Consider the following 27,891-nt stretch of genomic DNA (forward strand, 5'->3'; position numbering starts at 1 on the left):
CATTTTGGAGCCCACTGTCGGTGAAGTCTACCCATAGAGTCTGTGGCATAGACTGTATACAAATTGTGAATATAAAAATAAGCGTAGGCCTGCATCCTTCATTTACAGAGACCATGCCTCTCTAGATGAGAAAAAACTACATATCCCAGGAAGCATTGAAAACATCGGGAGCTTTAGGGAACAGCGCTGCTGCAGACTGTGTGAGTACTCGATCGCTCGCAATTTGGGGAGCTCTCGGGAAAGCCGTTGGAGACCTACTTCTCGAAACAAGAGTACAACAATAAATGCCGTAATTTCCATTTGTTGGTTTTACAGAATTCTTCGTTTAGAATGGGTAATGGGCTCAATAAGGTATGTTATTCGTTGATATACAGCCTATGCATGCGCTCCTAAAGCAAAGTTTACGCATGGTCGCTGAGTAGGCTACAGTAGTTTTGTAGACATGGGGTTTCAATGAATATAGAATGTCAATCAAACGCGTGTAGTCAAATGTGTTTAATGCGTGTGTTCTATTGGTGTTATGAACACGTATTGCGTCTAATTTATATTGAATCGGTGCACAATTGCATAATAGCATATTCCACTTCAGGCCATCTGCCATAAGAGTGTCTGTTTGTCGCTGTATGTATGCTACTGTACAATGTACACTTTAATGACTAGCTGTCTATCAAAGTAGACACACCCGGTGTGTAGGCGTTGTGCTTTTACATACAAACTCCTTGGCTACACGTTGGACAGATTTCTGTTGAAAATGATCAAAGCATGCTACATTTGATGATATTACTTATGGGTGTAATGCATTGCTGTGTCTTATCACATACTGTAGGCTCCGTGTCATCATGGATACTTTAGCAATTGACCTTCTCAAATGTTGGCTTGGTACTTGGTGTACACAACAGGTGTCATCAACTCATTTCAATTGGAAACGCTTTCTGCACCTCTCATCACTGTTATTCCAGCTGGGTTTGAGATGGGGGAGGACAGGTATGAGGGACGCAGGCACACATGCACACATAAACACAAACACACACGCACACAGAAACACACACATAAACACACACACACGCACACACATGCACACACACACACACATAAACACAAACACACACATAAACACACACGCACACAGAAACACACGCGCACACATAAACACACACACACACACACACAGTGGATGAAAAAGTACCCAATGACTCAAGTAAAAGGGAATGTTATGGATAGCCAGGGTCACACTCCAACACTCAGACATAATTTACAAACAAAGCATTTGTGTTTAGTGAGCCTTCCAGATCAGAGGCAGTCGGGGTGATAAGTGTGTGAATTGAACCATTTTCCTGTTCTACTAAGCATTCAAAATGTAACGAGTACTTTTGGGTGACATGGAAAATGTATGGAGTAAAAAGTATAGATAACCCAAAAAACGACTTAAGTAGTACTTTCAAGTATTATTACGACGTACGACGTTTCCAGCTACAATAGTCATCTACAACATTAACAATGTCTACAACTGTATTTCTGATCAATTTTATGTTATTTTAATGGACCAAAAAAATGCTTTTCTTTCAAAAACAAGGACATTTCTAAGTGACCCCAAACTTTTGAATGGTAGTATACACACACACACACAGATCCTACATTAACATGTCTTATTATCACTATCATCAGAGTTTTTTATTTATTTATTTATTTCACCTTTATTTAACCAGGTAGGCAAGTTGAGAACACCTTTATTTAACCAGGTAGGCAAGTTGAGAACACCTTTATTTAACCAGGTAGGCAAGTTGAGAACACCTTTATTTAACCAGGTAGGCAAGTTGAGAACAAGTTCTCATTTACAATTGCGACCTGGCCAAGATAAAGCAAAGCAGTTCGACAGATACAACGACACAGAGTTACACATGGAGTAAAACAAACATACAGTCAATAATAAACAAGTCTATATACAATGTGAGAAAATGAGGTGAGAAGGGAGGTAAAGGCAAAAAAGGCCATGGTGGCAAAGTAAATACAATATAGCAAGTAAAACACTGGAATGGTAGTTTTGCAATGGAAGAATGTGCAAAGTAGAAATAAAAATAATGGGGTGCAAAGGAGCAAAATAAATAAATAAAATAAATACAGCAGGGAAAGAGGTAGTTGTTTGGGCTAAATTATAGGTGGGTTATGTACAGGTGCAGTAATCTGTAAGCTGCTCTGACAGTTAGTGCTTAAAGCTAGTGAGGGAGATAAGTGTTTCCAGTTTCAGAGATTTTTGTAGTTCGTTCCAGTCATTGGCAGCAGAGAACTGGAAGGAGAAGCGGCCAAAGAAAGAATTGGTTTTGGGGGTGACTAGAGAGATATACCTGCTGGAACGTGTGCTACAGGTGGGAGATGCTATGGTGACCAGCGAGCTGAGATAAGGGGGGACTTTACCTAGCAGGGTCTTGTAGATGACATGGAGCCAGTGGGTTTGGCGACGAGTATGAAGCGAGGGCCAGCCAACGAGAGCGTACAGGTCGCAATGGTGGGTAGTATATGGGGCTTTGGTGACAAAACGGATTGCACTGTGATAGACTGCATCCAATTTGTTGAGTAGGGTATTGGAGGCTATTTTGTAAATGACATCGCCAAAGTCGAGGATTGGTAGGATGGTCAGTTTTACAAGGGTATGTTTGGCAGCATGAGTGAAGGATGCTTTGTTGCGAAATAGGAAGCCAATTCTAGATTTAACTTTGGATTGGAGATGTTTGATATGGGTCTGAAAGGAGAGTTTACAGTCTAACCAGACACCTAAGTATTTGTAGTTGTCCACATATTCTAAGTCAGAGCCGTCCAGAGTAGTGATGTTGGACAGGCGGGTAGGTGCAGGTAGCGAGTGAACTGTGTCGGTTATGTGAGCTCACTCGCCTCTGTATATTTAGTTTGACACCAAATACCAGTCTCTGCACCTCCATGTTGTCTTTCCTTGAGAACACAGGCTATATATTTGCTGTCAATAGTGGCACAGGAGTATAGGCCCAGGGGCTTGTGTTTTAAGTAGTAATATTGTTGCTTAGCCTAGTTATTTGTGTAATGAATGAAATGCTTGTTGTAATTATGTCAGGTTTAAGAACACTGGTGAATGTAAACAACAGGTCACACAATAATATTCAATTCTTACCTTCCCATAGGTCCTGCCTGACTTGTACTTGGGAAACTTCAAAGGTAAGTGTTTTTTTCCCAGCTGTACTGGTCAAAGGCTTGAGCTAAGGATAAGACCAATGAAGACACCCCTTCACCATGTTCCCTTCCAGTACATTTCAGTGGCACATTCATATTTGAGAACATTCCATGAATATTTAATAGATGATTCATGTGTTTTGTCATTCAATACTTGTTTTCCTTTAGATGCGAGGGACAGAGAGCAGTTAGCGAGGAACAACATCACACACATCCTCTCCATCCATGACAGTGCAGCCCCTATCCTGCCGGTAAGAAAACAATTCCCAGTGGACCATTCGCTAGATCAAAATGGCTAAATACCGCGTCAGACCTCCTTTCAGCATGATATTATATGAATGTACGTGATCTAATGACACCTGACACATGCATTAACACACGTTCCTTAATGCCTGTCTGTAGCATATGCACACACAAAATCCAGTTTCAAAATCCAATTTGGATGGATGTTAATGTGACAAATCAAGATTTGCATTCAAGAATGCGGACACAGTTTGGTTAAGCAAATAAATTGACAGTCCCCATGACTGCTCTTCCTATAAGAGCATGGTATATGTTTGCCCCTGGACCAGCCTGTCAGAAAATTCCGGACAGCAGTATGGGAATGTGGCTTAGTGTGTAATATTAGACTAGGCCCCATCCCAAACAAAACAGGTTCACATTACATCAATAGAAATCATTTGTTGGAGCCTGTATGAGCTCTGTGGGAGGGTGTAGGCGGTAGAGAGGAGTATTCTTTTTAGTTTCTGACCCAGTGCTCTGGCTCTAGCTTGTGTGGGATTTGGTGTTCTCATATTCTACTACTCCCTATAGAAACTAGCACAGTCTGTCCCGTTCCTTTACTTCCCTACTACAGCTGCAATCACCACATCAGAAACACAGTCTATAGGATAGGACCTGGTGTGTAAGCTTACATAATGGTTGTTATTGTAAGACTGAGAGCATTATGTAATAGTGTGTACAGAGTGGTGTTTACAACGATCCTGTCGGCATGCTTTGCCTGTTAGATTGTAATTGTGTTAGAGCGTATAACAGTTGTATGTTTTCCTGCAGGAGATTACCTATCTATGCATCTCAGCAGCGGACCTGCCCACACAAAACCTGTAAGTAGCCCAACACACAGCACCACACAGTACACAAGGCTATCATACAGAACAGGACAGCACCGGACTGAAGCAGACTAGACCAGTCAGATCCATTCTATCTAGCACACACACTCTGTGTGGGCGTCTCTAGTTCATGTTCTCCTGATATGAAAATGATATGCTTCACATGCTCACCAGTTGACTGTGAATCAAAGCACTGAATAAATCACCAGCTGACTAGGCGATTCGGCTTCTTATTTCCCTAATGAGAAATCATGGAATGCTTTTTACTCATTAGGATTAAGACAATAAACATGCAGAGATGTAGTGAGCACCGACATACCAACATATGCATACATAAATAGGTGGATAGATAGATGCTGTAAAAACATGCACAAATGCACACACACATTTCCTCTGGTTAAGTGCATAGAGTTCAGGTGGCCTGGTCCTCTATGCAGGAAGGAACAGGAAGTCTCTGCTTCTCTATGAGTTGCCACGTCCGTCTGCACTGCGCCTCTATTTTTATAACACCCCCGAAAAAGACTCACGCACACACTAACACCCAGGCACCCAGATGTCGCTGTCAACTCCCCTGTTACTCCCACACCTTGCCTCTCCAGCAAGGTGTGTGAAACCTGCAGGTGAAATGTTAAACTGGCCCTGGCTAGCCAGAGATGGACAGACACCACTTGCTCATCCTGGTCCTGTCAGGAGGATAGATAGATGGCCCTAGGGCCTAGAAGAACACACCAATGCTCACCCCTACAGCCCTCCCCTCACCCATACCCTTCACTGCTCGCACACCACAGGTGGCTGATGGCACCATAATTAGGGAGGATGGGCTCATAGTAATGGCTGGAAGGGAATAAATGGAATAGTATCGAACACATCAAACACATGGTTTCCATGTGTGTTTTTCCACCTTTCCATTCACTCCACTCCAGCCATTATTAAGAGTCGTTCTCCTCTCAGCATTATGAGTCGTTACCCACTCATCCCCCCACTTTCTATGACTGGGGTGGAGGGCCCGTTTTACAGCTTTTTTGGCAAATGTAATGTTACTTGTCCTATATGCTTTGTCTTCCACAACAAATACAATGGTGTTACTACTGTGGGAATGGTAACTGGTTTGTTATTGTGTTATGACCTGCTTATGACTGTACATAACCTGTATGTGTGTCATTCTCAGGACACAGCACTTCAAACAGAGCATCATGTTCATGCACGAGTCCCGGCTGAAAGGAGAGGGCTGTCTGGTCCACTGGTGAGTCATAAACTTTGTCCATCTGTTACTGTATCTCTGTATCTCTGAGTGCTCACAAGTTAACCCATGTGTGACTATGGTAAGCAGCACATAGACAGATAACACAGAAGGCTATTCTTGAACTTCCCCAAACAACAATCTTGATTTGAATGTGTTGTGTTGTTCAACTATCTGAGGTATCTCTGGTGAGGGTCTTCTGAGAATACAGAAGACCCTTCCGTTAAATAAATGTTCTAATGTTGCCTCCACAGTCTCTATTTTTGACTTCCAAGTCAAGTAAATGTATTGTCTATTAATATGACCTGCAGATGTCCATGTCCTTTATCTCTATCATGGCCATGCCAGCTCCTATCCATCCCTCCCTCTTAAATGTAAAGTCCCCATATTTGGGGACCCTATTTGATTTGTTTTATTGAATTGAGGGCTGGTATGAGAATGGTAGACCCTATCTGCAAAACCAGGACGTCTGCGGAAAGCTGAGTATCTTGGCTATTGATCGTCGCCTTCAAGTCTTTGGTGTGACTTACTACCATATATGGGCATACGAATTTATAAGGGCAGGCCGAGCCGATAACCTCATTTCAAGATGGCTGCTACCTTCATTCCGGTTAGCGTTGTGAAGCATAAACGGAATAAACACGGAATACACTGATAAACACCAAAAGCCGGGACTCCGCAGATCATAAGGATATGTTATTCATCTGCCTGTGACCTACCGTTATTGATCACCAGTGCCGAGAGTCAAAATGTTTATTTTACCCAACGTTTTCATCAAACAAATTATAATCGAATCAAACTTTATTTGTCACATGGGTCGAATACAAGTGTAGACCTTACCGTGAAATGCTTGAAATGAGTTAAGAAAATATTTACAAAATAAAGTAAAGGAAAAATAATAAAAAGTAACACAATAACGAGGCTATATACAGGGGGTACCGGTACCGAGTCAGTGTGAGGGGGTACAGGTTAGTCGAGGTAATTTGTACATGTAGGTAGAGGTGAAGTGACTATGCTTAGATAATAAACAGAGTAGCAGCAGTGTAAAAACAAATGGAGGGGGTCAATGTAATAGTCCAGGTGGCTATTTGATTATTTGTTCAGCAGTCTTATGGCTTGGGGGTAGAGGCTGTTAAGGAGCCTTTTGGTCCTAGTACCGCTTGCCGTGCGGTAGCAGAGAAAACAGTCTATGACTTGGGTGACTGGAGTCTGTGACAATTTTATGGACTTTCTTCTGACACCACCTATTATATTTATTTTACCTGGCAAGTCAGTTAAGAACAAATTCTTATTTTCAATGACGGCCTAGGAACAGTGGGTTAACTGCCTTGTTCAGGGGCAGAACTACAGATTTTTACCTTGTCAGCTCGGGGATTCGATCTTGCAACCTTCCGGTTACTAGTCCAATGCTCTGACCACTAGGATACCTGCCACCCGAGGTCATATAGGTCCTGGATGGCAGGAAGCTTGCCCACCAGTGGTGTACTGGGCCGTACGCACTACCCTCTGTAGCGGTTTACGGGGACCCATGCCAAATCCTCATGGGTCTTACAAGGTAAGCTTTGATTTGGTCTGTGCTTTCGCTACACGGGGCATTAGAAATGAATCACTAGGTTGGTAGGAGCAAATCTAGCTTATTGCCAATGTTATCTGATGATGTATGACTTAATGGCAAGATCGAATGGCCAATGTCCACCGAATGACTATAGCCGGCAACTATGATGTTGCCGGCTGACGCGCTGTAGGCATCCATTACACAGGGAATTGGCTACAATGGCACCTTGACAGTGTTGTAGCCAATGAGGTAAGCTTTCCAGGGATATGCAGTTGACCTGGATGGGACAAAGCAAGGCCTATAACCTTTTATGCGAAATGCGAACTACTGCTACCTGGATCAGAGACGAGACGCACACTACATTACATTGTAAAAAGATTTCATCACTTTAACATAAAATGCTTCTCAAGGGGTAAAAAAAGGTAAAAACTAAGAATATCGAACAGAAACCTAAAAAGAAAGCAACTATGAATAAGTATACCGACATAGAAGCTTTGAATAAAATACTGGAGTCGGACTCGGATCCTTCATTCCCAAGATGGCATAGCAGTCAGACGTCCTTTGTCCTCGTCTTGTCGTGTCCCGTGTAAATATATATTTACATCTTTTCTTCGCATATCTTTTTATGTATCTTTTTTTCTAAAAATCTCAACTTCAAAACACTCTCCTGCAACCCGCCTCACCAATAAAAAAAAAAGTATTATTCACCTCAAATCTGAAATTCATAATAGAAGCTAGCCAGAAGATATCCAGTTTACTGGCTAACGTTAGTATTCAGCTAACCACGGTTGGTGGTCATCAGCTATCCTTTAGCTCGAAAAGCTATCACCAGTTTTGTATAGCGCGACTCAGACCAGAGCATACCGGACCAATTTTCTCTCCATATCCCCGGATTTCTACCGCAAGCTCTGGACATTTACACCTGGATCTTGCAGCTAGCTAGCTTCTATCCGAGTGACTATTGGCTTACGTCAGTCCCGGAGCAAACATCAATTATTCTGGAGCTAGCCAGGTGAAGAGTTCCATCAGCCACTCCTGGACTACAATCACCTATCCGGACCCGTTTTACTGCCGATGCAGAGCCCCACCGGGCCTTCACGACTGGACTACGGACGTTATCTGCCCGAGGGAGTTATCCAACTGGCCCCTCCGTCGCGACGTTACCTGAACACCCATCTGCGGCCCGCTAATCGTTAGCTGTTTTATCGGCTGCTATCTGAATAGGTCTATCGGACAATTTTCTTGGGTCACTATAACTATATCTATTTTGCCAATTGGATTGTTCCCCTCTACCACACGGTACCCCACTAATCTACCGATGGAAACGCACAAGGTGGCTAAAAACAGACCTCCATCCTCTGCCAGTTTGCTACCGATGGCCCGGCTAGCTGTCTGAATCGCCGTGACCCCAACCAACCTCACTACTCACTGGACCCTTATGATCACTCGACTAAGCATGCCTCTCCTTAATGTCAATATGCCTTGTCCATTGCTGTTCTTGTTAGTGTTTATTGACTTATTTTACTGTAGAGCCTCTAGCCCTGCTCATTATACCTTATCCAACCTTTCAGTTCCACCACCCACACATGCGATGAAATCACCTGGTTTCAATTATGTTTCTAGAGACAATATCTCTCTCATCATCACTCAATGCCTACATTTACCTCCACTGTATTCACATCCTACCATACCTTTGTCTGTACATTATATCTTATAGCTATTTTATCGCCCCCAGAAACCTCCTTTTACTCTCTGTTCCGGACGTCCTAGACGACCAATTCTCATAGCTTTTAGCCGTGCCCTTATCCTACTCCTCCTCTGTTACTCTGGTGATGTAGAGGTGAATTCAGACCCTGCAGTGCCTAGCTCCACTCCTATTCCCCAGGCGCTCTCTTTTGATGACTTATGTAACCGTAATAGCCTTGGTTTCATGCATGTTAACATTAGAAACCTCTTCCCTAAGTTTGTTTTATTCACTGCTTTAGCACACTCTGCCAATCCTGGCTTAGGAAGACCACCAAAAACTCTGAAATCTCCATCCCTAACTACAACATTTTCAGACAAGATAGAAGAGCCTGACATGATGACTCCTTGCTGTCCCCGGTCCACCTGGCCGTGCTGCTGCTCCAGTTTCAATTGTTCTGCCTTATTATTATTCGACCATGCTGGTCATTTATGAACATTTGAACATCTTGGCCATGTTCTGTTATACTCTCCACCTGGCACAGCCAGAAGAGGACTGGCCACCCCACATAGCCTGGTTCCTCTCTAGGTTTCTTCCTAGGTTTTGGCCTTTCTAGGGAGTTTTTCCTAGCCACTGTGCTTCTACACCTGCATTGCTTGCTGTTTGGGGTTTTAGGCTGGGTTTCTGTACAGCACTTTGAGATATCAGCTGATGTACGAAGGGCTATATAAATACATTTGATTTGATTTGATTTGAAGAGCCGAAGGGGGCGATGTTGCAATCTACTGCAGAGATAGCCTGCAGAGTTCTCTCCTACTATCCAGGTCTGTACCCAAACAACTTGAGCTTCTACTTTTAAAAATCCACCTCTCTAAAAACAAGTCTCTCACCGTTGCCGCCTGCTATAGACCACCCTCTGCCCCCAGCCGGGCCTGTTGTCCGGGCGTCTGGCAGTCTCTATGTTGGTGCCACAGGGTTCAATTCTGGGGCCAACTCTCTTCTCTGTATACATCAATGATGTCGCTCTTGCTGCTGGTGAGTCTCTGATCCACCTCTACGCAGACGACACCATTCTGTATACTTCTGGCCCTTCTTTGGACACTGTGTTAACAACCCACCAGACGAGCTTCAATGCCATACAACTCTCCTTCCGTGGCCTCCAACTGCTCTTAATTACAAGTAAAACCAAATGTATGCTCTTCAACCGATCGCTGCCTGCACCTGCCCGCCCGTCCAGCATCACTACTCTGGACGGTTCTAACTTAGAATATGTGGACAACTACAAATACCTAGGTGTCTGGTTAGACTGTAAACTCTCCTTCCAGACTCACATCAAACATCTCCAATCCAAAGTTAAATCTAGAATTGGCTTCCTATTTCGCAACAAAGCATCCTTCACTCATGCTGCCAAACATAGCCTCATAAAACTGACCATCCTATCGATCCTCGACTTCGGCGATGTCATTTACAAAATAGCCTCCAATACTCTACTCAATAAATTGGATGCAGTCTATCACAGTGCCATCCGTTTTGTCACCAAAGCCCCATATACTACCCACCACTGCGACGTGTACGCTCTCGTTGGCTGGCCCTCGCTTCACACTCGTCACAAAACCCACTGGCTCCAGGACATCTACAAGACCCTGCTAGGTAAAGTCCCCCTTATCTCAGCTCACTGGTCACCATAGCACCACCCAACTGTAGCACATGTTCCAGCAGGTATATCTCTCTGGTCACCCCCAAAACCAATTCTTCCTTTGGACGCCTCTCATTCCAGTTCTCTGCTGCCAGTCACTGGAATGAACCACAAAAATCTCTGAAACTGAAAACACTTATCTTCCTCACTAGCTTTCAGCACCAGCTGTCAGAGCAGCTCACAGTTTACTGCACCTGTACGTAGCCCATCTATAATTTAGTACCTCTTCCCCTACTATATTTATTAATTTATTTATTTTGCTCCTTTGCACCACATTATTTCTATTTCTACTTCGCACATTCTTCCACTGCAAATCTACCATTCCAGTGTTTTACTTGCTATATTGTATTTACTTCGCCACCATGGTCTTTCTTTGCCTTTACCTCCCCTATCTCACCTCATTTGCTCACGTCGTATATAGACTTATTTTTCTACTGTATTATTGACTGTATGTTTGTTTTACTCCATGTGTAACTCTGTTTTGTATGTGTCGAACTGCTTTGCTTTATCTTGGCCAGGTCACAATTGTAAATGAGAACTTGTTCTCAACTTGCCTACCTGGTTAAATAAAGGTGTTCTCAACTTGCCTACCTGGTTAAATAAAGGTGTTCTCAACTTGCCTACCTGGTTAAATAAAGGTGTTCTCAACTTGCCTACCTGGTTAAATAAAGGTGAAATAAAAAATGTGTATAAAAAAGGGGAACGAAGATTTCGACTTGGCCGACGAAGATTTCTTTCTAGAAGGATTGGATCCACTTTTAGATCTGTAAGTAAATTATTTTCATGACTTTATATATTTACTATAGGTATTGTTTTTTTTTTTACAAATGCTTTGGATTTAGTTACCATAGGCCTATGTAACAAGTCATTTCAATGTTATATATTTCCAAAGTAGTTATTGTCCATGTTTCATATTAGTTCACTGTTTGCTGTTCTAAGTTTCATCTTTGTAACTTTGGAGAGGCCACTAAACTCTCATGGCCATTGTTTATTTGTGGTTGTCACCTCTGCCTTTGTGTTACTGTTTGCATTGTGTGTGTGCTTCACACCTTCTATGAGAGTCACTGTACAGATAAAGTTTAGGCTTGGTGTTTTTACTTTACAGTAATGCCGTTTTGTACATTTAGTCAACTGTAATTCTGTGTCTTACAACAATATATCCCTTTATTTTATTCACCACAGAGTGGAGGATGCAGAAGATTTGGATGATGACTTTTGGGAGCCACCCCTTCCCTGCAAGCGCCACCCCGACGGTCAAGGTCCCCCCCCCCCCCCCCCACTGCTGTGTCAATCACCCTTTCTGGTGGTTCTACATCCACCACTCGACAAAGGCCCCACTCCTCTTCAACCACCCCCACTGCTGTGTCAATCACCCCGTCTGATGATTCTACTACCACTACTCTGCAAAGACCCCATTCCTCTTTTACCACCCCCACTGCTGTGTCAATCACCCCGTCTGATGATTCTACTACCACTACTCTGCAAAGACCCCACTCCTCTTCAACCACCCCCACTGCAGTGTCAATCACCCCGTCTGATGATTCTACTACCACTACTCTGCAAAGACCCCACTCCTCTTTTTACCACCCCCACTGCTGTGTCAATCACCCCGTCTGATGATTCTACTACCACTACTCTGCAAAGACCCCACTCCTCTTTTACCACCCCCACTGCAGTGTCAATCACCCCGTCTGATAATTCTACTACCATTACTCCGTAAAGACCCCACTCCTCTTTTACCACCCCACTGCAGTGTCAATCACCCCGTCTGATGATTCTACTACCACTACTCCGCAAAGACCCCACTCCTCTTCAACCACCCCCACTGCTGTGTCAATCACCCCGTCTGATGATTCTACTACCACTACTCTGCAAAGACCCCACTCCTCTTCAACCACCCCCACTGCAGTGTCAATCACCCCGTCTGATAATTCTACTACCATTACTCCGTAAAGACCCCACTCCTCTTTTACCACCCCCACTGCAGTGTCAATCACCCCGTCTGATGATTCTACTACCACTACTCCGTAAAGACCCCACTCCTCTTTTACCACCCCCACTGCAGTGTCAATCACCCCGTCTGATGATTCTACTACCACTACTCTGCAAAGACCCCACTCCTCTTTTACCACCCCCACTGCTGTGTCAATCACCCCGTCTGATGATTCTACTACCACTACTCTGCAAAGACCCCACTCCTCTTCAACCACCCCCACTGCAGTGTCAATCACCCCGTCTGATAATTCTACTACCACTACTCTGCAAAGACCCCACTCCTCTTCAACCACCCCCACTGCAGTGTCAATCACCCCGTCTGATAATTCTACTACCACTACTCTACAAAGACCCCACTCCTCTTCAACCACCCCCACTGCAGTGTCAATCACCCCATCTGATGATTCTACTACCACTACTCTGCAAAGACCCCATTCCTCTTTTACCACCCCCACTGCAGTGTCAATCACCCCGTCTGATGATTCTACTACCACTACTCCGTAAAGACCCCACTCCTCTTTTACCACCCCCACTGCAGTGTCAATCACCCCATCTGATGATTCTACTACCACTACTCCGCAAAGACCCCACTCCTCTTCAACCAACCCCACTGCTGTGTCAATCACCCCGTCTGATGATTCTACTACCACTACTCCGCAAAGACCCCACTCCTCTTCAACCACCCCCACTGCAGTGTCAATCACCCCGTCTGATGATTCTACTACCACTACTCTGCAAAGACCCCACTCCTCTTTTACCACCCCCACTGCTGTGTCAATCACCCCGTCTGATGATTCTACTACCACTACTCTGCAAAGACCCCACTCCTCTTCAACCACCCCCACTGCAGTGTCAATCACCCCATCTGATGATTCTACTACCACTACTCTGCAAAGACCCCATTCCTCTTTTACCACCCCCACTGCAGTGTCAATCACCCCGTCTGATGATTCTACTACCACTACTCCGTAAAGACCCCACTCCTCTTTTACCACCCCCACTGCAGTGTCAATCACCCCATCTGATGATTCTACTACCACTACTCCGCAAAGACCCCACTCCTCTTCAACCAACCCCACTGCTGTGTCAATCACCCCGTCTGATGATTCTACTACCACTACTCCGCAAAGACCCCACTCCTCTTCAACCACCCCCACTGCAGTGTCAATCACCCGTCTGATGATTCTACTACCACTACTCTGCAAAGACCCCACTCCTCTTTTACCACCCCCACTGCTGTGTCAATCACCCCGTCTGATGATTCTACTACCACTACTCTGCAAAGACCCCACTCCTCTTCAACCACCCCCACTGCTGTGTCAATCACCCCATCTGATGATTCTACTACCACTACTCCGTAAAGACCCCACTCCTCTTCAACCACCCCCCACTGCTGTGTCAATCACCCCGTCTGATGATTCTACTACCACTACTCTGCAAAGACCCCACTCCTCTTTTACCACCCCCACTGCTGTGTCAATCACCCCGTCTGATGATTCTACTACCACTACTCTGCAAAGACCCCACTCCTCTTCAACCACCCCCACTGCTGTGTCAATCACCCCGTCTGATGATTCTACTACCACTACTCCGCAAAGACCCCACTCCTCTTCAACCACCCCCACTGCTGTGTCAATCACCCCGTCTGATGATTCTACTACCACTACTCCGTAAAGACCCCACTCCTCTTTTACCACCCCCACTGCAGTGTCAATCACCCCATCTGATGATTCTACTACCACTACTCTGCAAAGACCCCACTCCTCTTCAACCAACCCCACTGCTGTGTCAATCACCCCGTCTGATGATTCTACTACCACTACTCCGCAAAGACCCCACTCCTCTTCAACCACCCCCACTGCAGTGTCAATCACCCCGTCTGATGATTCTACTACCACTACTCTGCAAAGACCCCACTCCTCTTTTACCACCCCCACTGCTGTGTCAATCACCCCGTCTGATGATTCTACTACCACTACTCTGCAAAGACCCCACTCCTCTTCAACCACCCCCACTGCTGTGTCAATCACCCCGTCTGATGATTCTACTACCACTACTCCGTAAAGACCCCACTCCTCTTCAACCACCCCCACTGCTGTGTCAATCACCCCGTCTGATGATTCTACTACCACTACTCTGCAAAGACCCCACTCCTCTTTTACCACCCCCACTGCAGTGTCAATCACCCCGTCTGATGATTCTACTACCACTACTCCGTAAAGACCCCACTCCTCTTTTACCACCCCCACTGCAGTGTCAATCACCCCATCTGATGATTCTACTACCACTACTCCGCAAAGACCCCACTCCTCTTCAACCAACCCCACTGCTGTGTCAATCACCCCGTCTGATGATTCTACTACCACTACTCTGCAAAGACCCCACTCCTCTTTTACCACCCCCACTGCTGTGTCAATCACCCCGTCTGATGATTCTACTACCACTACTCTGCAAAGACCCCACTCCTCTTCAACCACCCCCACTGCAGTGTCAATCACCCCGTCTGATGATTCTACTACCACTACTCTGCAAAGACCCCACTCCTCTTCAACCACCCCCACTGCAGTGTCAATCACCCCGTCTGATAATTCTACTACCACTACTCTACAAAGACCCCACTCCTCTTCAACCACCCCCACTGCAGTGTCAATCACCCCATCTGATGATTCTACTACCACTACTCTGCAAAGACCCCATTCCTCTTTACCACCCCCACTGCAGTGTCAATCACCCCGTCTGATGATTCTACTACCACTACTCCGTAAAGACCCCACTCCTCTTTTACCACCCCCACTGCAGTGTCAATCACCCCATCTGATGATTCTACTACCACTACTCCGCAAAGACCCCACTCCTCTTCAACCAACCCCACTGCTGTGTCAATCACCCCGTCTGATGATTCTACTACCACTACTCCGCAAAGACCCCACTCCTCTTCAACCACCCCCACTGCAGTGTCAATCACCCCGTCTGATGATTCTACTACCACTACTCTGCAAAGACCCCACTCCTCTTTTACCACCCCCACTGCTGTGTCAATCACCCCGTCTGATGATTCTACTACCACTACTCTGCAAAGACCCCACTCCTCTTCAACCACCCCCACTGCAGTGTCAATCACCCCATCTGATGATTCTACTACCACTACTCTGCAAAGACCCCATTCCTCTTTACCACCCCCACTGCAGTGTCAATCACCCCGTCTGATGATTCTACTACCACTACTCCGTAAAGACCCCACTCCTCTTTTACCACCCCCACTGCAGTGTCAATCACCCCATCTGATGATTCTACTACCACTACTCCGCAAAGACCCCACTCCTCTTCAACCAACCCCACTGCTGTGTCAATCACCCCGTCTGATGATTCTACTACCACTACTCTGCAAAGACCCCACTCCTCTTCAACCACCCCCACTGCAGTGTCAATCACCCCGTCTGATGATTCTACTACCACTACTCTGCAAAGACCCCACTCCTCTTTTACCACCCCCACTGCTGTGTCAATCACCCTGTCTGATGATTCTACTACCACTACTCTGCAAAGACCCCACTCCTCTTCAACCACCCCCACTGCTGTGTCAATCACCCCGTCTGATGATTCTACTACCACTACTCCGTAAAGACCCCACTCCTCTTCAACCACCCCCACTGCTGTGTCAATCACCCCGTCTGATGATTCTACTACCACTACTCTGCAAAGACCCCACTCCTCTTCAACCACCCCCACTGCAGTGTCAATCACCCCGTCTGATAATTCTACTACCATTACTCCGTAAAGACCCCACTCCTCTTTTACCACCCCCACTGCTGTGTCAATCACCCCATCTGATGATTCTACTACCACTACTCTGCAAAGACCCCACTCCTCTTCAACCACCCCCACTGCAGTGTCAATCACCCCATCTGATGATTCTACTACCACTACTCTGCAAAGACCCCACTCCTCTTCAACCACCCCCACTGCAGTGTCAATCACCCCGTCTGATGATTCTACTACCACTACTCTGCAAAGACCCCACTCCTCTTTTACCACCCCCACTGCAGTGTCAATCACCCCGTCTGATGATTCTACTACCACTACTCTGCAAAGACCCCACTCCTCTTTTACCACCCCCACTGCTGTGTCAATCACCCCGTCTGATGATTCTACTACCACTACTCTGCAAAGACCCCACTCCTTTTTACCACCCCCACTGCTGTGTCAATCACCCCGTCTGATGATTCTACTACCACTACTCTGCAAAGACCCCACTCCTCTTCAACCACCCCCACTGCTGTGTCAATCACCCCGTCTGATAATTCTACTACCACTACTCCGTAAAGACCCCACTCCTCTTTTACCACCCCCACTGCAGTGTCAATCACCCCGTCTGATGATTCTACTACCACTACTCTGCAAAGACCCCACTCCTCTTTTACCACCCCCACTGCTGTGTCAATCACCCCGTCTGATGATTCTACTACCACTACTCTGCAAAGACCCCACTCCTCTTCAACCACCCCCACTGCAGTGTCAATCACCCCGTCTGATAATTCTACTACCATTACTCCGTAAAGACCCCACTCCTCTTTTACCACCCCCACTGCAGTGTCAATCACCCCGTCTGATGATTCTACTACCACTACTCTGCAAAGACCCCACTCCTCTTTTACCACCCCCACTGCTGTGTCAATCACCCCGTCTGATGATTCTACTACCACTACTCTGCAAAGACCCCACTCCTCTTCAACCACCCCCACTGCAGTGTCAATCACCCCGTCTGATGATTCTACTACCACTACTCTGCAAAGACCCCACTCCTCTTTTACCACCCCCACTGCTGTGTCAATCACCCCGTCTGATGATTCTACTACCACTACTCTGCAAAGACCCCACTCCTCTTTTACCACCCCCACTGCAGTGTCAATCACCCCGTCTGATGATTCTACTACCACTACTCTGCAAAGACCCCACTCCTCTTCAACCACCCCCACTGCAGTGTCAATCACCCCGTCTGATAATTCTACTACCATTACTCCGTAAAGACCCCACTCCTCTTTTACCACCCCCACTGCAGTGTCAATCACCCCGTCTGATGATTCTACTACCACTACTCCGCAAAGACCCCACTCCTCTTCAACCACCCCCACTGCTGTGTCAATCACCCCGTCTGATGATTCTACTACCACTACTCTGCAAAGACCCCATTCCTCTTCAACCACCCCCACTGCAGTGTCAATCACCCCGTCTGATAATTCTACTACCATTACTCCGTAAAGACCCCACTCCTCTTTTACCACCCCCACTGCAGTGTCAATCACCCCGTCTGATGATTCTACTACCACTACTCCGTAAAGACCCCACTCCTCTTTACCACCCCCACTGCAGTGTCAATCACCCCGTCTGATGATTCTACTACCACTACTCTGCAAAGACCCCACTCCTCTTTTACCACCCCCACTGCTGTGTCAATCACCCCGTCTGATGATTCTACTACCACTACTCTGCAAAGACCCCACTCCTCTTCAACCACCCCCCACTGCAGTGTCAATCACCCCGTCTGATAATTCTACTACCACTACTCTGCAAAGACCCCACTCCTCTTCAACCACCCCCACTGCAGTGTCAATCACCCCGTCTGATAATTCTACTACCACTACTCTACAAAGACCCCACTCCTCTTCAACCACCCCCACTGCAGTGTCAATCACCCCATCTGATGATTCTACTACCACTACTCTGCAAAGACCCCATTCCTCTTTTACCACCCCCACTGCAGTGTCAATCACCCCGTCTGATGATTCTACTACCACTACTCCGTAAAGACCCCACTCCTCTTTTACCACCCCCACTGCAGTGTCAATCACCCCATCTGATGATTCTACTACCACTACTCCGCAAAGACCCCACTCCTCTTCAACCAACCCCACTGCTGTGTCAATCACCCCGTCTGATGATTCTACTACCACTACTCCGCAAAGACCCCACTCCTCTTCAACCACCCCCACTGCAGTGTCAATCACCCCGTCTGATGATTCTACTACCACTACTCTGCAAAGACCCCACTCCTCTTTTACCACCCCCACTGCTGTGTCAATCACCCCGTCTGATGATTCTACTACCACTACTCTGCAAAGACCCCACTCCTCTTCAACCACCCCCACTGCAGTGTCAATCACCCCATCTGATGATTCTACTACCACTACTCTGCAAAGACCCCATTCCTCTTTTACCACCCCCACTGCAGTGTCAATCACCCCGTCTGATGATTCTACTACCACTACTCCGTAAAGACCCCACTCCTCTTTTACCACCCCCACTGCAGTGTCAATCACCCCATCTGATGATTCTACTACCACTACTCCGCAAAGACCCCACTCCTCTTCAACCAACCCCACTGCTGTGTCAATCACCCCGTCTGATGATTCTACTACCACTACTCCGCAAAGACCCCACTCCTCTTCAACCACCCCCACTGCAGTGTCAATCACCCCGTCTGATGATTCTACTACCACTACTCTGCAAAGACCCCACTCCTCTTTTACCACCCCCACTGCTGTGTCAATCACCCCGTCTGATGATTCTACTACCACTACTCTGCAAAGACCCCACTCCTCTTCAACCACCCCCACTGCTGTGTCAATCACCCCGTCTGATGATTCTACTACCACTACTCCGTAAAGACCCCACTCCTCTTCAACCACCCCCACTGCTGTGTCAATCACCCCGTCTGATGATTCTACTACCACTACTCTGCAAAGACCCCACTCCTCTTTTACCACCCCCACTGCTGTGTCAATCACCCCGTCTGATGATTCTACTACCACTACTCTGCAAAGACCCCACTTCTCTTCAACCACCCCCACTGCAGTGTCAATCACCCCGTCTGATAATTCTACTACCATTACTCCGTAAAGACCCCACTCCTCTTTTACCACCCCCACTGCTGTGTCAATCACCCCGTCTGATGATTCTACTACCACTACTCTGCAAAGACCCCACTCCTCTTCAACCACCCCCACTGCAGTGTCAATCACCCCATCTGATGATTCTACTACCACTACTCTGCAAAGACCCCACTCCTCTTTTACCACCCCCACTGCAGTGTCAATCACCCCGTCTGATGATTCTACTACCACTACTCTGCAAAGACCCCACTCCTCTTTTACCACCCCCACTGCAGTGTCAATCACCCCGTCTGATGATTCTACTACCACTACTCTGCAAAGACCCCACTCCTCTTTTACCACCCCCACTGCTGTGTCAATCACCCCGTCTGATGATTCTACTACCACTACTCTGCAAAGACCCCACTCCTCTTTTACCACCCCCACTGCAGTGTCAATCACCCCGTCTGATGATTCTACTACCACTACTCTGCAAAGACCCCACTCCTCTTTTACCACCCCCACTGCTGTGTCAATCACCCCGCCTGATGATTCTACTACCACTACTCTGCAAAGACCCCACTCCTCTTCAACCACCCCCACTGCAGTGTCAATCACCCCGTCTGATAATTCTACTACCATTACTCCGTAAAGACCCCACTCCTCTTTTACCACCCCCACTGCAGTGTCAATCACCCCGTCTGATGATTCTATTACCACTACTCTGCAAAGACCCCACTCCTCTTTTACCACCCCCACTGCTGTGTCAATCACCCCGTCTGATGATTCTACTACCACTACTCTGCAAAGACCCCACTCCTCTTCAACCACCCCCACTGCTGTGTCAATCACCCCGTCTGATGATTCTACTACCACTACTCTGCAAAGACCCCACTCCTCTTTTACCACCCCCACTGCTGTGTCAATCACCCCGTCTGATGATTCTACTACCACTACTCTGCAAAGACCCCACTTCTCTTCAACCACCCCCACTGCAGTGTCAATCACCCCGTCTGATGATTCTACTACCACTACTCTGCAAAGACCCCACTCCTCTTTTACCACCCCCACTGCAGTGTCAATCACCCCGTCTGATGATTCTACTACCACTACTCTGCAAAGACCCCACTCCTCTTTTACCACCCCCACTGCTGTGTCAATCACCCCGTCTGATGATTCTACTACCACTACTCTGCAAAGACCCCACTCCTCTTTTACCACCCCCACTGCAGTGTCAATCACCCCGTCTGATGATTCTACTACCACTACTCTGCAAAGACCCCACTCCTCTTTTACCACCCCCACTGCTGTGTCAATCACCCCGTCTGATGATTCTACTACCACTACTCTGCAAAGACCCCACTCCTCTTCAACCACCCCCACTGCAGTGTCAATCACCCCGTCTGATAATTCTACTACCATTACTCCGTAAAGACCCCACTCCTCTTTTACCACCCCCACTGCAGTGTCAATCACCCCGTCTGATGATTCTATTACCACTACTCTGCAAAGACCCCACTCCTCTTTTACCACCCCCACTGCTGTGTCAATCACCCCGTCTGATGATTCTACTACCACTACTCTGCAAAGACCCCACTCCTCTTCAACCACCCCCACTGCAGTGTCAATCACCCCGTCTGATAATTCTACTACCATTACTCCGTAAAGACCCCACTCCTCTTTTACCACCCCCACTGCAGTGTCAATCACCCCGTCTGATGATTCTACTACCACTACTCTGCAAAGACCCCACTCCTCTTCAACCACCCCCACTGCAGTGTCAATCACCCCGTCTGATAATTCTACTACCATTACTCCGTAAAGACCCCACTCCTCTTTACCACCCCCACTGCAGTGTCAATCACCCCGTCTGATGATTCTACTACCACTACTCTGCAAAGACCCCACTCCTCTTCAACCACCCCCACTGCAGTGTCAATCACCCCGTCTGATAATTCTACTACCATTACTCCGTAAAGACCCCACTCCTCTTTTACCACCCCCACTGCAGTGTCAATCACCCCGTCTGATGATTCTACTACCACTACTCTGCAAAGACCCCACTCCTCTTCAACCACCCCCACTGCAGTGTCAATCACCCCGTCTGATAATTCTACTACCATTACTCCGTAAAGACCCCACTCCTCTTTTACCACCCCCACTGCAGTGTCAATCACCCCGTCTGATGATTCTACTACCACTACTCTGCAAAGACCCCACTCCTCTTCAACCACCCCCACTGCAGTGTCAATCCCCCCGTCTGATGATTCTACTACCACTACTCCGTAAAGACCCCACTCCTCTTTTACCACCCCCACTGCAGTGTCAATCACCCCGTCTGATGATTCTACTACCACTACTCCGCAAAGACCCCACTCCTCTTCAACCACCCCCAGTGCTGTGTCAATCACCCCATCTGATGATTCTACTACCACTACTCTGCAAAGACCCCACTCCTCTTCAACCACCCCCACTGCAGTGTCAATCACCCCGTCTGATGATTCTACTACCACTACTCTGCAAAGACCCCACTCCTCTTTTACCACCCCCACTGCAGTGTCAATCACCCCGTCTGATGATTCTACTACCACTACTCTGCAAAGACCCCACTCCTCTTTTACCACCCCCACTGCTGTGTCAATCACCCCGTCTGATGATTCTACTACCACTACTCTGCAAAGACCCCACTCCTCTTTTACCACCCCCACTGCAGTGTCAATCACCCCATCTGATGATTCTACTACCACTACTCTGCAAAGACCCCACTCCTCTTTTACCACCCCCACTGCAGTGTCAATCACCCCGTCTGATGATTCTACTACCACTACTCCGCAAAGACTCCACTCCTCTTCAACCACCCCCACTGCAGTGTCAATCACCCCGTCTGATGATTCTACTACCACTACTCTGCAAAGACCCCACTCCTCTTTTACCACCCCCACTGCTGTGTCAATCACCCCGTCTGATGATTCTACTACAACTACTCCGCAAAGACCCCACTCCTCTTTTACCACCCCCACTGCAGGCCCTGGCACCAGTCCCCTCTGTGCAAGTTAATCTGGAGGTGAGGGGGCAGGGAGGAGATCTAGGCCTCAATAGAGAAGAGGGAGAGGCAGTGGAAGCAGCACAACAGAGGGAGAGGAAACTGAGGACAGGTGGCATACGGTCTTTGAAGATGATGAGGAACCAGAACAATTTTGGTTTAAACCCAAACCCAATTTTGGTTTAAACCCAAAGGCCCACAGTTGGTTAGTGATGAAACATACAGCCCCTTACAGCTGTTTCAGCTCTACTTTACAACCTCTGTACTGGGAACACTAATTAGTAATACCAACAAGTATGGGGACAAGAAGCAGCAGGGGGGAAGGAAGATGTCCTGAAAACCTGTCACCTTGGGTGACATGCTCAACTACACTTCATTGGTGATTTACATGGGACTGGTAAAGGTATCAAGACTAGTTGACAACTGGAGCAAGTCCCCACTCAATCGGTTCGAGTTTCCCACCTCCATCATGAGTGAAACCCGATTCTTGGTCATCAACCATACTATTCACATGAGTGACCCACAAAAGTATCAGGAGAATGACCAGAAGGGGACTGCAGGGTATGATCGTCTTGCAAGAGTCAAGCACCTGTATCATGACATGGTGGAGGTATGCAAAACTTACTTCCAGCCTGCTCAAAATCTATCTATAGATGAGCGCATGGTTGCCTCAAAGGCTTGAATTGGCTTGAAGCGATATATGAAAAATAAGCAGACCAAATGGGGCTACAAGGTCTTTGTGCTAGATGATTCAGCCTCTGCCTACACGTGGAACTTTTTCATCTAAACCCTTTTTCAGGACCCTGTCTTTCAAAGATCATTCGTAAAAATCCAAATAACCTCACAGATCTTCATTGTAAAGCGTTTAAACACTGTTTCCCATGCTTGTTCAATGAACCATAAAAAAATAATGAACATGCACCTGTGGAACGGTCGTTATGACACTAACAGCTTACAGATGGTAGGCAACTAAGGTCACAGTTATGAAAACGTAGGACACTAAAAGAGGCCCTTCTACTGACTCTGAAAAACACCAAAAGAAAGATGCCCAGGGTCCCTGCTTATCTGCGTGAACGTGCCTTAGGCATGCTGCAAGGAGGCATGAGGACTGCAGATGTGGCCAGGGCAATAAATTGCAATGTCCGTACTGTGCAATGTCCGTACCTAAGACAGTGCTATAAGGAGACAGGACGGACAGCTGATCATCCTCGCAGTGGCAGACCACGTGTAACAACACCTGCACAAGATCGGTACATCTGAACATCACACCTGCGGGACAGGTACAGAATGGCAACAACAACTGCCCGAGTTACACCAGGAACGCACAATTCCTCCATCAGTGCTCAGACTGTCCGCAATAGGCTGAGAGAGGCTGGACTGAGGGCTTGTAGGCCTGTTGTAGTTGTAAGGCAGGTCCTCACCTGACATCACCAGCAGCAACGTCGCCTATGGGCACAAACCCACCGTTGCTGGACCAGACAGGCCTGGCAGAAAGTGCTCTTCACTGAAGAGTTGCGGTTTCATCTCACCAGGGTTGATGGTTGGATTCACGCTTATCGTCGAAGGAAAGAGCGTTACACCGAGGCCTGTACTTTGGAGCGAGATCGATTTGGAGGTGGAGGGTCCGTCATGGTCTGGGGTGTGTCACAGCATCATCAGATTGAGCATGTTGTCATTGAAGGCAATCTCAACACTGTGCATTACAGGGAAGACATCCTCTTCCCTCATGTGGTACCCTTCCTGAAGGCTCATCCTGACATGACCCTCCAGCCTGACAATACCACCAGCCATACTGCTCGTTCTGTGTGCGATTTCCTGCAAGACAGGAATGTCAGTGTTCTGCCATGGCCAGTGAAGAGCCCAGATCTCAATCCCATTGAGCAAGTCTGGGACCTGTTGGATCGGAGGGTGAGGGCTAGGGCCATTCCCCCCAGAAATGTCTGGGAACTTGCAGGTGCCTTGGTCGAAGAGTGGGGTAACATCTCACAGCAAGAACTGGCAAATCTGGTGCAGTCCATTAGAAGGAGATGCACTGCAGTACTTAATGCAGCTGGTGGCCACACCAGATACTGACTGATACTTTTGATTTTGACCCCTCCTTGGTTCAGGGACACATTATTCCATTTCTGTTATGCAGTTGATGGGCTTCCCGTTACTTGGCGGTGGGTACAAGCTCTTAGTGGACCATTTTTATTCTAGGCCCATAGTTTTCATAGACCTCTTGAAAAAGAAAATAGGATCTTGTGTCACCATTCGTCCTAACAGACTCGTTTTCCCCAAGACCAAGGTAAACAACATGAAAAGACTGCAGAGAGGGGGGGCATACGTTGGATCAGCACTAACAAGCTGCTACGGAAGTAACTATGCTCACCACACAGCATAAGGAATTCAATAACGACCATGTCTCAAGAAGCGTGAAAAATGTCAATGGGTGATGGGTGAGGAAGAATGTCCCTATTCCTGTTTCTGTGAAGGACTACAATGCCAGCATGAGGGGTGTCGACCTATCTGATGCTCTGATAGGCTACTACCAGGTCCTCCACAAGACCAGGAAGTGGTATAATACTTTTCTTTTACCACTTTGTGGACATTGCTACAGTAAATACTTGTATTCTCCACAAGCAGATGGCCAAAGCAAAGGTCAAATCCCTCTCTCCCAGTTGGCCTTCCAACAGCAGCTGGTGTTGAATTGGGGGCCCAAAGCAACCTCACAACCACCACAGACCAATACATTGGATATGCCTAGGCTAAACGTTCAGGCACTTTGGAGAGGCTACAAAAACACTTGAAATCCCCTGTATGTCCCCCAAAACCACCACAATGTTTGAGAGAGGATGGTGTTTAAGAAATTTTGTTTTTATAAAGAACAATAACTTTTAGGCACCCCCAGTGTGCAAAAACGGCATTTACCGCATTCAGACACTTTGGAGAGGTTGAAAGGACAGTTGAATGTTGATATGGTAGATATTGTGTTTTTATAATGAACAAATAGCATTTAAGGATTGAAAATATGTACTAGCAGTGGAATGATCTAATTTACAGACATATGCCACTTTGGAGAGGTTTAGGGACACTTGGAAACGTCCACACCTGACACCACTTACTAAAACATCTGCCCATTTCTAGTTGTGAGGTCTATCAAACCCATTTGCTTTCTGATATTGTTCACATGTTGTAGAAGCCATCTGATGTGTTTCAGCTCTAGTCATGAATTATTCACTTATAGCTTGTCAATAAAATTTTAAAAACTGTTATTTTGTGTGCACTTGATCTTGTGTACTCCTATATATCTTCTGATCATTTCCTCAAAATCTCCCAGATGTCTTCTTTCCAAATATGCCACGTTTTTGCATGTCGGAATCATGTAATTACACATGAATAGCAGTTACTTTTGGGTAAGTCTATTTAGGCGGGAATCTACATTTTGCCATTACATTTAAGAGGTTAACCATCCATTCCTCTCTCCATGCAGTCTGGCGGGTGTGTCTCGGAGTGTCTCCCTGGTGGTGGCCTACATCATGACAGTGACAGGGCTGGGCTGGCAGGAGGCCCTGGCTGCTGTGAGGGTGGCCCGGCCCTGCGCTGGCCCCAACCTGGGGTTTCAGCGCCAGCTCCAGGAGTTTGAGACCACTCACGCTGACCAGGTCAATACAGAGGGGGATAGAGGGAGGACAGGGGAGGTACAGTCTAGGTACACGTGGCAGTGTAAGAGATGCAGGCACTCTTGGAGGGAATGGAAGTTCAATAAAAAGGAGTTTCTTATCATAAAAAATGTATGTGTTAAGCATTAAAGACTTCAGAGAGTGGAGTAGCCTTGTAGTTACTTGAGGAAGAGAATACAGCGGTCTCAACAGACAAGAGTATTGACATACTGTATGTTGCTGTCTGTCTCTCCAGTACAGGGAGTGGCTTCGGCAGGAGTACAAAGAGAGTCCCTTCAATGACGAGGACGACATCCGCATCCTGTTGACAAGGAGTCTCAAACCCAACGGGGTGGCGGTGGAGGTGAATATTGAGCCGCCCACCCCTCCAGGATTGCAGGGTACCTGAGACCCCTTATCTAGGTCTTAAGTCTTGCATTGTGGGATGATACCACTCTGGTCCCAACAGGGGGGGGGGGGTTCTCTCTCTGTCAGTACGCCGTTGGACCAGTCTCTCTCTCTGTTGTTGTCCCTTTGCTGGAGAAGACTGGGGGAGGATGGGCCGATTGATGCACCATTTTGAGAAGGTTTATTGATGTTTTATTATGGCTAATACTACTGGTTTCATTACCCCTATTTTATGTATATAGCTATGTATACCACGTTCTGTATTTGTACTTGCTTTTCTAAATCTTCAAAATGTATAATATTGTTACCATGTCATTTGTTTCTTCTTGAAGCCATTTGTGAGCTTTTTGTGCAATAATAAAATGATTCAAGTCACTGTGTGATTAAATGGTTATTAACTGCTGTGTGTGCTGTCAGATACCATGTGATGACAGAAAGACATTCTCTGTGCTCTCTGTTTCGGGTCTATTTCCTGTTTGTCTAATGCAAAGGAAGCCTTGCATGACAGCAGTAAAAACAACCTTTTCAGCCAACTTTCACTGTCAGCATCGGAGGGATAGAGAGGGCTGGGCATGTGTGCAACTAGTTCTGAAAAGTAACTACATTTAATTTGTCTGTAGCTTACCCATCAGCTTACCTATAGTGTAGACCTCCAATAGATATATCACACAGTCTATGAAATAGACCCAGATGATATTTAAGGTTATGCACATTTCACAACCACTGGAGGGCAGCAGTATTGCCATAGTAGAACCAATTTAGGCTATATTGTAGGCTATTTGTTAATTAAATTAATCCACTCTTCTCCACTAAAATATACTATATCAGTGTAATACTGTAATCCCATATCAGGAGGGTTGACTAAATTAAATAGAAATTCAATTTTAAAAGCAATATAACAAAGTTATGAAAAATATATACAGTGCATTCTGATAGTGTTCAGACCCCTTGACTTTTTCCACATTTTGTTACGTTACAGCCTTGTTCTAAAATGGATTCAATTGTTTCCCCGCCTCATCAATTTACATACAATACCCCATAATAACAAAGCAAAAACAGGTTTTTAGATTTTTTTTCAAATGTATATATATATATAAAAAATGAAATACAACATTTACTTAGGTTTTCAGACCTTTTACTCAGTACCTTGTTGAAGTACCTTTGGCAGCTATTACAGCCTCAAATCTTCTTGGGTATGACGCTACAATCCTGCACACCTGTATTTGGGGAGTTTCTCCCATTCTTCTCTACAGATCCTCTCAAGCTCTGTCATGAAGGATGGGGAGCGTCGTCGCTGCACAGTTATTTTCAAGTCTCCTCAGTTTAATCGGGTTCAAGTCCCGGCTCTGGCTGGGCCACTCGAGGACGTTCAGAGACTTGTGCTGAAGCCTCTCCTGCGTTGTCTTGGCTGTGTGCTTAGGGTTGTTGTCCTGTTGGAAGGTGTCTGAGGTCC

The 27,891-nt window shown here is 46.6% G+C and overlaps 1 protein-coding gene across 2 annotated transcripts; it reads left to right on the top strand.

The window, feature by feature from the left end:
- On the top strand, positions 1–26,813 carry dusp22b (dual specificity phosphatase 22b). 2 transcript variants are annotated; one of them, XM_029642833.2, is made up of 7 exons: positions 1–200; positions 3,150–3,183; positions 3,367–3,449; positions 4,252–4,301; positions 5,476–5,550; positions 25,862–26,033; positions 26,287–26,813. In XM_029642833.2, the coding sequence occupies exons 1-7, from the start codon at positions 126–128 to the stop codon at positions 26,437–26,439; spliced, it is 642 nt and encodes a 213-aa protein (XP_029498693.1). In that variant the 5' UTR covers positions 1–125; the 3' UTR covers positions 26,440–26,813. The 2 variants fall into 2 exon arrangements, with proteins under 2 accessions (XP_029498693.1, XP_029498694.1); XM_029642834.2 differs by lacking the exon at positions 1–200 and adding an exon at positions 207–351.
- The last annotated feature ends 1,078 nt before the right edge of the window (positions 26,814–27,891 follow it).

The sequence above is a fragment of the Oncorhynchus nerka genome, linkage group LG9b (assembly GCF_034236695.1).
Source record: "Oncorhynchus nerka isolate Pitt River linkage group LG9b, Oner_Uvic_2.0, whole genome shotgun sequence".
Classification (NCBI taxonomy): Eukaryota; Metazoa; Chordata; class Actinopteri; order Salmoniformes; family Salmonidae; genus Oncorhynchus; species Oncorhynchus nerka.